General features: G+C 45.7%; 1 protein-coding gene across 1 annotated transcript in view; it reads left to right on the top strand.

The window, feature by feature from the left end:
• LOC116067130 (NLR family CARD domain-containing protein 3-like) overlaps window positions 1-13,149 on the top strand; it is a 39,003-nt gene that overhangs the window by 1,352 nt on the left and 24,502 nt on the right. Inside the window, exons 2-5 of the mRNA XM_036001614.1 lie at window positions 2,434-2,580; window positions 2,867-2,986; window positions 3,258-3,355; window positions 3,977-5,753. Of these exons, the coding sequence (XP_035857507.1) occupies window positions 2,453-2,580; window positions 2,867-2,986; window positions 3,258-3,355; window positions 3,977-5,753 (2,123 nt within the window). The 5' untranslated portion in view covers window positions 2,434-2,452. The remainder of the gene's footprint in view (window positions 1-2,433; window positions 2,581-2,866; window positions 2,987-3,257; window positions 3,356-3,976; window positions 5,754-13,149) is intronic.

The raw sequence follows: 13,149 nt of genomic DNA, 5'->3' as shown, positions 1-13,149 counted from the left end.
ACTGACAGGCAGCACGGATGGGGCCCGACCCTGGAGACACTCGTGTTCCTGTTCTGGCTGGCCACCGGTTCAGCCTACCGAGTTGTCTCCAGGGTCTTCTGTATGCCTCTACCCACCGTCCACAGAGTGGTCCACAGGATGGTGGATGACGTGGTGGCTGTGCTGCCTCAATTTGTTCGCTTCCCCCGCACACAGGAGGAGCTCCAGGTGGTCGGGGATGGCTTTGCCCGGTTGGCTCATCACCGAGCATTTAGTAAGGCAGCAGGGGCAGTAGATGGCTGCCACATCCGAATTAAATGTCCCGGCGGCCCTGATGGTCACGACTGTAACAACAGGAAACTCTTCCCGTCCGTGGTGCTCCAGGCAGTCTGTGACCATCAGGGCCGCTTTATGGACATCTTTGTGGGTTACCCAGGAAGCGTGCATGATGCACGCATCCTGAAGAACAGCCCCATCTACACTAGGGGGACTTACCCTCCACCTGGGTGCATGAGGCACCCCTGGACCACGACTATTTCTCCCAGGTGAATAATTAAATGTGTGGAAGATGACACATCCAAGTACATAAAAGAAAGTTTGTTGTTTCTATGACTATTAAGACAAATAACATACTGTTACCAGCTGGCAATTATCCTTAAACTACTGTAAGACTGTAACCAACATATGAAAAGTAATTTAACACCACCATTGGTAAACACCCATACACAGTCAAGAAGGGAAATTAAATGTAATGAATGTACTAGTGATGTACTTTATTATGGTCTTAACTGACAATAATAAAGTACATTGCTAGTACATAAGTATATTTAATTTACCTTCTTGATACAATATTAAATATACTGCAAGTGTTTTAGATACGTTAGATACAATTATCATCTTGCAGGACAGATTGGATTACCACTGGACTAACCTAAACTTCCTTCTTCTGTCTGCAGTCTTGAAGCAGCAGCACCGGCAGCTGTAGCTGATGATGTACCAGATGATTGTTGTTGTTGTTCTTGGTCTTGTTGTATATAGTTGTAAATGTTTAAGTTGTTGTATATAGTTGAAGATATGAGAATGTTGTTTGAATTAATGTTTTGCTTCATGTATATAGTTGTCAATATAGAAATGTTTAAATAAATAATTTTTTTTGTAACCAAAAAATCAAAACTGAAGTGAATGTTTTTTGTAGAGCTTGGAATACCTAACCACAAAAACGTTGTAAATAAGGATGATGATATTGTTCAACACATTGTTCTAGGCTTCACATGCTAGTTATTTGTTACTTATCAAGTTTTTTGACTTACTATAAGTTGCTCCGGAGTATAAGTCGCATCAGTCAAAAAATGCGTCATGAAGAGGAAAAAAACATATATAAGTCGCACTGGACTATAAGTCGCATTTATTTAGAAATTGATTTCACAAAATCCAAGATCAAGAACAGACATTTAATCTGGAAAGGCAAGTTATTCAACTACACAGTAGCACACAGAACAAGGGGCTGAATACGGTAGGTGTCCGGTATGTTAACGTAACACATTAACAGTTATTCAACTACACAACAGAATACAGAACAACTACCAGGGCGTGGAGACGTAACTGCACCGTTGACGAGCATCTACATCTGTGGACTCATTCCTCCAACTCTGGCCATCTTGCTTTCAGCGCGCGACTAGCTTTCTTTGTTTCCTTCATTGCAGTAAGAGTCACCTTTACAAGTTTCTCTCTCACTCCAAACTTTCTTTCTGCTGCTCGATTACCGTTTTCGGCTGCATATTTTACTACCTGCAGTCACCTGCAGTTTCTTTTCTTTCTCAGTTGTCTTTAGGAGCAGCATATAGTTGTCAGAAGCCTAGAGCGCCCTCTGGCGGCTTTAGACGGTAATGTTTTCAGCATGAAATAACATTTAAAAACGTGAAATTATAAATGTTTTGATATATAAGTCGCAGGACCAGCCAAAGTATGAAAAAAAGTGCGACTTATAGTCCGGAAAATACGGTACTACCGTTTTAACAAATGTACGGTAACGTTAAACACTAAAGATACTTACATTTAAAAGCATATTGCCCCGTCACTCCGGCTCCGCTTAGGTCCGCCATTTAATTTTTTTTAACAAGCCGGCAAAGCTGCGCGCATAGGATTGTGGGTAATACGGGAGCGCGAAGGATACACATATGCATCCTTTGCTGTCTATGGGAAAACCTCCGAACGAAGGACTCAGTCCTTGGTGGAATTCGGAGGATCCTCGACATTGGAACAGTCCTTCGACGGACGTTGATGACGTAGCATCCTCCAAATTCTGGCTTTGAAGGATCCTTCCTTGACATTGAGAAACACCTTCTGTGTGTGTGTTACTTCCTGATCGTTGCTTCCTGTTTTTGACTCCTGAACAAACTTGATTTCTTTTAAATGTTGTGAGCTCACAGTCAGTGTTCCTGTTTGACCTCTCAGACTGACTTCAGATCAGAAGATGAGTGGTTTGGAGGAAGAGGAGGACGGAGCAGAGTCTGTAGTATCTGGCTGTCAGTCTATGAAGAGTGACCGGTCCAAAGGTCTTCCTCTAAACTTCAGTAATGAACCTGGACCCTCAGACACAAAGTAAGACCACTGATACTAACTCATTTTATGACTCAGTTGCCAATGCCACGTTTTTGTTGTTACACATTCACACATTTGTTCCATCTTCCTCTTTGTATCTGTGACAGCTGTCAGTCACCCAGAAAAACTCTCTAATCTAATCTAAGAGGACTAATACACACTTTAAATCCTCCTAATTATTGACAGTAGCAGCAGTTTGTGTGTTTAGAGCTTCATAAAGGGCTAAAAAAAAGAGCATTTATCAAAGATTGAAGCAATATGAATAAAAACCTGTTGGTGTTTGCAGAGTTCAGGACAACAGACAGAGAGCAGAGTCTGTAGTATCTGGCTGTCTGTCTATGAAGAGTGACCGGTCCAAAGATTATCCTCCAGACTTCAGTAATGAACCTGGACCCTCAGACACAAAGTAAGAGACTGTTTTACTGTCAGCTGACCTGATGAACATGAAGACTAAATGTTCTGCTAAAAGATTAATATTCATGATGCAGAACTATTAGTTCAGATACTGTTTCTAACTCAGATGGATCTTTTCTGGGTTTTAAAGCCGAATGTTGAAGTTACTGTAAAGAGTTTTTTTAACTATTTAAAATCTGAAAATGTGCGTCAAATGTGGTATTTATTTTCTCAAAATAAAAAACTGCCTCTATCATTTTAGTGATGAAGAAATGTTTTCACAGAGAGAGGAAGAGGAGTGATGTTTGTGAGGAGGAGCAGCCGTCCAGATCCAGAACCAGAGCTGGACTGCAGACAGCCAATCAGGGCAGCTCTGAACAAAGTAAGTCTGTCCATCTGTCTGCTGATGTCTTCATGTCTGAACACACCGCTGGTTGTTGTAATACTGAGACATGTGTTGAGTCAGACAGCACAGACTAGGGCTGCACAACATATCGTTTTTTATCATTGATTAGCGTTAACTAATGCAATATACACATCAAGAAAGACACGCAGATTGTTTTGTGTTAATTACAAGGATAATTTAAGTAACTTCAAAATCAGACTGTCATTCTTTTTTGTCTTTTATATTCATTTCAATTTGTTTAATTCAAGAAAGTTGGAAATCATTTCCTTTCATTTGTTTTTAACTCAACAAGCGTTGTTGTCGTTGTATTTTAGCAGAATCCTGAAAGCAGCAGAACTGACAACACTTCATGTTTGTGTGATTATGTATCGTGTATATATATATATATATATATCAATATTCAACAAAGTTATAGCATAACACGTATTCTCCTTATATATTATGCTGCACTAGTGAAGACATTTCACATAAATATTGTTACAGTTTACGTCCGTCTGAAATGTAACTGGATTGTTTTCATATTGGTAATAAAAATAATCATCGGATTGTCAACTTTTCTCTTTCTTGTTCTGTCTCTCACCTTTGTCCTTTTTTTAGTGAATGTTGGTCGTCAGAAACATAAGATCAGGCTGAAGGGGACATTTGAACGTGTGACTGAAGGAGATGAAACAGGAAGTAGAACCCTCCTCAACAGGATCTACACTGTCCTCTACCTCATAGAGGGACAGAGTGAAGAGGTTAATACCCAACATGAGGTGAGGCAGCTCGAGACAGCTTCCAAGAAGAAGACCCTCCATGACTCTCCAATCAAGTGCTGTGACATCTTTAAAGCCTTACCTGGCCAACAGAAACACATCAGAGTCGTTCTGACGAGCGGCGTCGCTGGCGTTGGAAAAACCTTCTCAGTGCAGAAGTTCTGTCTGGACTGGGCCGAGGGTTTGGAGAACCAAGATATCAGTCTGGTGATTCCTCTTTCCTTCAGGGAGCTGAACTTGATCAAAGATGAGCAGTACAGTCTTCTGGAGCTGCTCCGTGTTTTCCATCCAACATTACAGGAGGTCCCAGCAGAGCAGCTCGCTGGCTCTAAACTTCTCTTCATCTTTGACGGCCTGGATGAAAGCAGACTTTCACTGGATTTCAACAACAAGGAGGCTGTTTCTGATGTCACACAGAAGTCATCGGTCAACGTGCTGTTGACAAACCTCATCCAGGGGAAGCTGCTTCCCTCGGCTCTCGTCTGGATAACGTCCCGACCTGCAGCAGCCAATCAGATCCCTCCTAAGTGTGTTGACAGGGTAACAGAAGTACAAGGCTTTGCTGATGCCCAGAAGGAGGAGTACTTCAGGAAGAGAGTCAGTGATGAAGATCTGTCCAGCAGAATCATCTCCCACATCAAGAGCTCCAGGAGCCTCCACATCATGTGTCTGATCCCAGTCTTCTGCTGGATCACTGCTACAGTTCTGGACCACATGTTGACTACAGACCAGAGAGGAGAGTTGCCCAAGACCCTGACTGACATGTACTCACACTTCCTGCTGGTTCAAACAAAAAGGAAGAAGCTCAAGTATGCTGAGGGACATGAGACGAGTCCACAGGAGCTGACGGAGGCTGACGGGGAAGTTCTTCTGAAGCTGGGGAGGCTGGCGTTTGAAGAGCTGGAGAAAGGAAACATCATGTTCTACCAAGAAGACCTGGAGCGCTGTGGTCTGGATGTCACAGAGGCCTCGCTGTACTCAGGAGTTTGTTCAGAGATCTTCAAAAGAGAGAGTGTGATCTTCCAGAAAACAGTCTACTGCTTCGTTCATCTGAGCGTTCAGGAGTTTCTGGCTGCAGTCTACCTGTTCCACTGTTACACCAACAGGAACACTCAGGTACTGGAGGACTTCCTGGGAGAATACTACTTTAGTTCATCCCTGGATGACTTCCTGGAGACAGCCATGGTGAAATCCCTTGGAAGTAAAAATGGCCACCTGGACCTGTTTGTCCGCTTCCTTCATGGCCTCTCTCTGGAGTCCAACCAGAGACTCTTAGGAGGCCTGCTGGGTCAGACAGACAACAGTCCACAAATCATCCAGAGAGCCATCGACAACCTGAAGAAGATGAACAGGTATGATATCTCTTCTGACAGAAGCATCAACATCTTCCACTGTCTGACGGAGATGAACGACCACTCAGTCCATCAGGAGATCCAAGAGTTCCTGAAGTCAGAGAACAGATCAGAGAAGGAACTCTCTGAGATCCACTGCTCAGCTCTGGCCTACATGCTGCAGATGTCAGAGGAGGTTCTGGATGAGTTGGACCTGGAGAAGTACAACACAACAGAGGAGGGACGACGGAGACTGATTCCAGCTGTGAGGAACTGCAGAAAGGCTCGGTAAGTCCAGATGTGATTATCATTTTAAATCAGTGTGAAGCTGAGGCCATCAGTATTAGAGTAAACATACAGACTGTACACACATGAACAATATAAAACTCACACACTATAAAAGATAAACCTGCTTATTGTAAATAATTCTACATGTTACTCTGCAGATGTCTTTGTCTCAAACGCTGTGAGAATGAGACGATGATCTTTGTGTTTGTAGCTAAAGTATCTTCTGTCATCATTTAATCACAACAGACAGCCTTTTTACAGTGTACACAGAGTCAGCAGTGTGTTTCTATAATGTGACTATTTTATATACAAACAGACCTTTATTATCTGTGATCTGCTGAACTAACATCACATGAAGTTCAAGCTTTTTCATAATAACTTTCAGTTAGTTATTTTTATCATATTTTTATGAGCAGATTCTGAACTATTTCATTTTAAGGAAGTTCATTTTCACATTTTATACAATATCTATCAAGGCTGGTTTAAATAATAGATTTTTCTAATTTAAATTGAGACCATGGTTCTCAGCAGGAAACCGATGGAGTGCCTTCTCCAGGTAGGGAATGAGTCTTTACCCCAAGTGAAGGAGTTCAAGTACCTTGGGGTATTGTTCGCGAGTGAGGGGACAATGGAGCGGGAGATTGGTCGGAGAATCGGCGCAGCGGGTGCGGTATTACACTCAATTTATCGCACCGTTGTGACGAAAAGAGAGCTGAGCCAGAAGGCAAAGCTCTCAATCTACCGGTCAGTTTTCGTTCCTACCCTCACCTATGGTCATGAAGGCTGGGTCATGACCGAAAGAACGAGATCCAGGGTACAAGCGGCCGAAATGGGTTTCCTCAGGAGGGTGGCTGGCATCTCCCTTAGAGATAGGGTGAGAAGCTCAGTCATCCGTGAGGAGCTCGGAGTAGAGCCGCTGCTCTTTCGCGTCGAAAGGAGCCATTTGAGGTGGTTCGGGCATCTGGTAAGGATGCCCCCTGGGCGCCTCCCTAGGGAGGTGTTCCAGGCACGTCCAGCTGGGAGGAGGCCTCGGGGAAGACCCAGGACTAGGTGCAGGCACGTCCAGCTGGGAGGAGGCCTCGGGGAAGACCCAGGACTAGGTGGAGGGATTATATCTCCAACCTGGCCTGGGAACGCCTCGGGATCCCCCAGTCGGAGCTGGTTAATGTGGCTCGGGAAAGGGAAGTTTGGGGTCCCCTGCTGGAGCTGCTACCCCCGCGACCCGAGACCGGATAAGCAGAAGAAGATGGATGGATGGATAATTTTTTTCATTTGAATGATCCAATATGGATAGTTAAAATCCAGAATGGGTTTCTGTCTGTATAATATATGAACCTAGAAGACCTCAGGAATCCATTGGTATCAACTGTCATGCTAGCTTTCGGAAAGTTTAGATAACGCTCCAAAGTTACATTACAAAAAAGGGAGTTTTTCCTCGCCACTGTCACACTGAATGTTTGCTCTTGGGGGAATTACTGGAATTGTTGGGTCTTTGTAAATTATAGAGTGTGGTCTAGACCTACTTTATCTGTAAAGTGTCCTGAGATAACTCTTATTATGATTTGATACTATAAATAAAATTTAATTGAATTGAATAAAAACTACATTAAAGGGTAACTACATTTTTTTCAACCTTGCCCCCATTTGCCCATGCATTTGTGTCTAATAGACTGATGTGTCCAAAGATCTTTGAATTTGGTCTAGGGCTGCAACTAATGATTATTTTAATAATCGATTAATCTGTCGATTATTTTTTCGATTAATCGATGAATCGGATTAAAAAAAACAAAAAAACATTAATTTACATCAACTCAATACATACTTACATGTATGTTGTTTTAGTTAATAGTTGTGTAGAGGTTAGTAACCCAAAGAGCAGATACAGACCCCACACACACACACACACACACACACACACACACACACACACACACACACACACACACACACACCCACATACACACACTGTTACGTGCCGTGTTTTGTTTTGTTGTGTTCTCTGTGTGTCTGTGTGTCTGTGTGTGTGTGTGTGTGTGTGTGTGTGTGTGTGTGTGTGTGTGTGTGTGTGTGTGTGTGTGTGTGAGATTCTCTTCAGGTGTGTTCTGGTGATGAGACTCCTGCAGCTGCAGCTGATCAGCTGATGAGGGAAGGTGTTAAATGGCTGTGCCAAGCCAGAGTGAGGGGTTGCTTCAGTGGAAGCCAGAGAGTGAAAGAGTGGGGAAGCTGCAGTGAAAGCCAGCCGTGTTTGAGCAGAGTGAGCTGAGGAGTGCTGCTGAGGAGTGCTGCTGTGAGAAGCTAAATCAAGCCAGTGACTAAGAGCCTGTAATCGTCTTCCTTCTGAAGATTGTCTTGTGTTCTTTTTGTATAATAAATTATCTTTTCTTTGTTCAGACCTCCCGGGTTTATTATTTTAAATTGTTTGCGTCCTCCACCCCTAGACAGATTAGGGACGTAACAGTTTTGGGGGCTCGTCCGGGATCCTTTGTTTGCACGTTTTCATTGTCTGTTGCGGTAAGTTATTCTGTTTGATATTTTTATATTGCCCTGTGTGCTGCCTCCGTACCTTTGCTAGTGTGTGATTGTGAAACTGCTTCCTCAGTCTAGGTAGGGTAGTGTCCAGCTGGGCCTAATCAGCCTTTCCTTCGGACACTAATCGGACACTAATTTATTGTTTTGCCTTTTTTGTTTTCGGAGTCAATCCTGGGCGGAGACGGCATTCTCCAAAGGGGGCTGGCGTTTCAGGGTTTCGGCCGCTGATGTGTTGCCTGTAAGTTGCCTCGAGCCCGGCACGGCTTCAGAAGATAAACAGGGATTAGTGGTGGTTAGGCAGGTTCTGAGGAAGTTTTTGTTTCCATAAGGCGAGGCTGGAGACTTATTGTTTGGGCGTATTAATATCAAACATTAAACTTACTGTGTTCAGCGTGACTGTGCTTGTGTTATGGGTGATGGCGGCTTTTGAATTAAGTACGTTTGTGTCTGACCCCACTTTAGGCAAGTTTGATAAATGTACAAAGAAAGATCTGCATGAGATCGCGGAACATTATGGCATTTCTGTGTCAGTTTCCCTCCGAAAAGCTGAGCTAAAGGCTTTTGTGTTTACTGGTCTCGTTAGTCAGGGAGTTTTCTCTGCACCTGTGAGCGGCCCTGATCTAGAGGTGAGCACACCTGATGTAACAGATCAGCCCGTTTATGTTACTCCGGTTGTTCGACCTGAGGGAGCTGACCGAAAGCCGGTCACTATACCGCAGTTTGAACCGATGTCACCATTGTCTGTGGAATCATCTCCGGGGTCCAAACTGGATGCCAGGTTAAAGGTGCATTTACTTCGCCTTCAGGCAGAGAGGGAGGAGAGAGAGAGAGATGTTCAGCTCCGCAGAGAGTTAGAGTTGAAGAAGTTGGAGGTGGAGGCGGAGACTGCTTTAAAGATGCGTCAGATGGAAATACAGGCGGGTTTGGGAGCCCGTAATGTTACCACTGCTGGCGCGCATTCTCCCAGTTCTGTCAGTTTTGACGTGAGTAAGCACATTTCACTGGTGCCTGTTTTCCGTGAGTCAGAGGTGGAAGCTTACTTCGGTGCATTTGAGCGGATTGCTGCTGCTTTACAGTGGCCTAAAGACGTGTGGGCCATCTTGTTGCAGTGTAAGCTGGTGGGTAAGGCTCAAGAGGCCTGCTCCTCTTTGTCTGTGGAGGATGGGCTCACCTATGACAAAGTTAAAGGTGCCATTTTGCAGGCATATGAGTTAGTGCCTGAGGCCTACAGACAGCGTTTCCGCAGTCTTAGAAAAGCGCAGAGCCAGTCATATGTTGATTTTGCGCGGGAGAAAGGGATCCTTTTTGACAGGTGGTGTAAGGTTGCCGATCTGTCTTCTTTGCGTGAGCTGCTGTTGTTGGAGGAGTTTAAAAACTGCGTGCCTGAGCGTACTACAGTGTATCTAAACGAGCAGAAAGTTTCCACCTTGCAGCAAGCTGCCACTCTTGCTGATGAGTTTATGCTGACGCATAAGGCCGTTTTTAATAAACGTGATACTTCTCTACGTGAAGCTCCCCAAAAATCAGATCCTCCGGTACGTTACGACAGCGCTGTCTTGCGTCCAAAGTCGGAGAAACTATGCTTCTTCTGCCATAAGTCCGGTCACTTGGTGGCTAGTTGTGACGCTTGGAAGCGGAAGCAGCAGGGGTCGTTTCAGAAACAGCCTAAGGGTGTGGGATTGATTAAGACTTCTCCTAGGGTCCAATCCTTGGAGTCTCTAAATCCTGACGTGCCTGATGACTGTTTTAAACCGTTCATTTTTGATGGTTTTGTGTCTCTTTCAGGTAAATCTGAGGATCAGCGTCCAGTGAGGATACTGCGAGACACAGCTTGTTCACAGTCACTGATCCTGTCTGACATTCTGCCGTTAGGTCCCAGCTCAAGTGTGAGTGCAGTTGTAAGGGGCATTGAAATGGGTTTTGTGCAGGCGCCACTGTATCAGATTCATGTACAGTCTGGCCTAGTAACAGGGTATTTCACAGTGGGCGCCCGGTCAGGATTCCCTGTTGACGGCGTTGACTTTATCATGGGGAATGATATTGCAGGGGGGAAAGTGTATCCTGTTCCTGAAGTTGTGTGCACCCCCATTCCTGAGTCGGAACGCGATGAGCTAGCCATAAAACACCCTCATGTGTTTGTAGCTAGTGTGACCACTAGAGCGCAGGGTCGTAAGCGGGCCCAAGAGGTTAACTTGTCTGACTCCTTGTTTGCTTCTGTACTTTCTGGGGAAAGTGTGCCCTCTGGTGGTGGACCCGTAAGCTGTACTTCAGGTGAGCCTGGTGAAAAGGTTACAGATACAGTTCTGGTGCCTGACGCTGCTGCACCCTTGCCGCTTACACGGGAGGCTCTCATTAAAGCTCAGAAAAATGATCCCTCACTAGACAAGTGTTGGAGGTCAGTTGTCAACAAGACAGAGTGTAATGGAAAACTGCCATTCTTTGTGGAGAATGGTGTGTTGATGCGTAGGTGGGTCTCACGGTCAGGGTGGGTGGCGACCGACTCAGAGGAGGATTGGGGGGTAGTTATGCAGGTAGTGATCCCTGTCAACTGTCGGCAGCATGTCTTGGCGCTGGCGCATGAGCACTTATGGTCAGGTCACTTGGGCATCAGCAAAACCTATGATCGTGTTCTCCAGCAGTTCTTTTGGCCAGGAATGAAGGCAGATGTAGTGCGTTTTTGTAGAACTTGCAGTACTTGCCAGATGGTAGGTAAGCCTAATCAGCCTGTGCCCCCTGCTCCGCTGCGGCCTGTCCCCGCAGTTGGTGAGCCATTTGAGCATGTTCTGGTCGACTGTGTGGGTCCATTGCCAAAAGCCAAGTCTGGGAATCAGTTTTTGCTCACCATGATGTGTATTTCTACCCGTTTTCCTGAGGCCATTCCTTTGCGCAAGATAACCGCTAAGGCGGTTACTAAAGCATTGATTAAGTTCTTTACGACTTATGGTCTGCCGAAGACCGTACAGACTGATCAGGGAACAAACTTCCTCTCCAGGATTTTCAAGCAGACTCTCCAGTCTCTGGGTATCTCCCACTCTGTGTCTAGTGCCTATCATCCTGAGTCTCAGGGTGCTCTTGAGCGCTGGCACCAGACTTTGAAGTCAATGCTGAAAAAGTATTGTTATGAGACTGGGAATGACTGGGATGAGGGTGTGCCTTTTGTTCTCTTTGCTATCCGTGATGCAAAACAGGAGTCTCTAGGGTTTAGTCCAGCAGAGCTAGTGTTCGGTCACAATGTGCGTGGCCCGTTGAAAGTGTTGAAGGAGAAGTTAGTGGGTGATAACTCTCGTGAAAATAACGTGTTGGACTTTGTATCCCGCTGTAGAGAGCGTCTGCACCATGCTACACGGTTGGCCACGGAGTCACTGTCTTCATCTCAGTCCAACATGAAGAGACGTTTTGACAAGAAGGCAGTCGAGCGGCAGTTCGACGCAGGTGATAAAGTGCTGGTCTTGCTGCCCACACCTGGCTCTGCTCTTGCTGCCCGGTTCTCAGGTCCGTACGTGGTGGAAGGTAAAGTTTCAGACACAGATTATGTTATCCGTACGCCTGAGCGTAGACGGAAGACACGTTTGTGTCATATTAACATGCTGAAATCTTTTCATCCCAGAGAAGCTGACCTGAGAGGACCAGAGAAGACCTCAGACATTGTTGTGGTAGGGGTTTCTTCTCTCGTCGGTACTCAGCCTGAGTTGGAGGTCGACTTGTTGACGCCCTGTGAAGGTCATCTGTGTGGTAGGCTAGCTAACTCTGAGTTCTTGTCTACAATCAACCAGCAGCTGTCCTATCTCTCCGCGCTTCACAGACAAGATGTGATTAGGTTGCTTGGCAGGTACCCTGGTATTCTACAAGATGTACCATCACGTACAAGTGTGCTGGAGCACGACATTAATGTGGGCGATGCCGCTCCCATTAAACAGCATGCCTATCGCTGTCCGCTCGTTAAAAGGGAAGCCATGAAAAAAGAGGTTAGCTATCTGGTAGAGAATGGCCTTGCCAAGCCCAGCTATAGTCCCTGGAGTTCTCCGTGCTTGTCTGACGGTAGTCCTCGCTTCTGTACTGATTTTCGCAAAGTGAATGCTGTTACTGTGTCGGACTCTTTCCCTTTGCCCCGCATGGATGACTGTGTTGACAGGGTTGGACCAGCAGTGTGTATCACAAAGCTTGATCTACTTAAAGGATACTGGCAGGTTCCTTTGACACAGCAAGCTTCTGAAGTATCAGCCTTTGTCACTCCTGATGCATTTATGCAGTACACCGTGATGCCTTTCGGCATGAAGAACGCGCCTGCCACCTTTCAGCGCCTGATGCGTGTATTAGGAGATGTACCTAACTGCAGTGTGTATCTTGACGATGTGGTGGTCTACTCCAGTGAGTGGGAGAGTCACATGTCCAGTCTGGAAACTGTATTCCGGCGGCTGGCGGACGCCTCTCTTACCCTTAACTTGGCCAAGTGTGAGTTTGGTAAGGCTACTGTTACCTACCTTGGTAAGCAGGTTGGTCAGGGGCAGGTCCGGCCAGTGGACGCTAAGGTGGCTGCTGTTGTATCACTACCAGTGCCCAGCACTAGGCGAGAACTGAGGCGTTTCTTAGGCATGGCAGGTTATTATCGCTGTTTCTGTAAGAACCTCTCGGTAGTAGTTGCTCCTCTGACTAAGTTGTGTAGTCCTGTGGTTCCTTTTGTGTGGAATGATGAGTGTGACCATGCTTTTAACTCTGCTAAGTCTCTCCTCTGTAGTGCTCCTGTGCTGGCTGCGCCTGACATTACTCGACCTTTCCAGCTTGAGGTGGACGCCAGCGCCACTGGAGCTGGTGCAGTGCTGTTGCAGGACGGTGATGGGGATGTGTGTCATCCTGTTTGTTTCTTCTC

This window comes from Sander lucioperca, chromosome 5, assembly GCF_008315115.2.
Source record: "Sander lucioperca isolate FBNREF2018 chromosome 5, SLUC_FBN_1.2, whole genome shotgun sequence".
Lineage (NCBI taxonomy): Eukaryota > Metazoa > Chordata > Actinopteri > Perciformes > Percidae > Sander > Sander lucioperca.
Note: the sequence above shows the minus strand (reverse complement) of the source record. Positions and strands in the feature narration are given on the sequence as shown.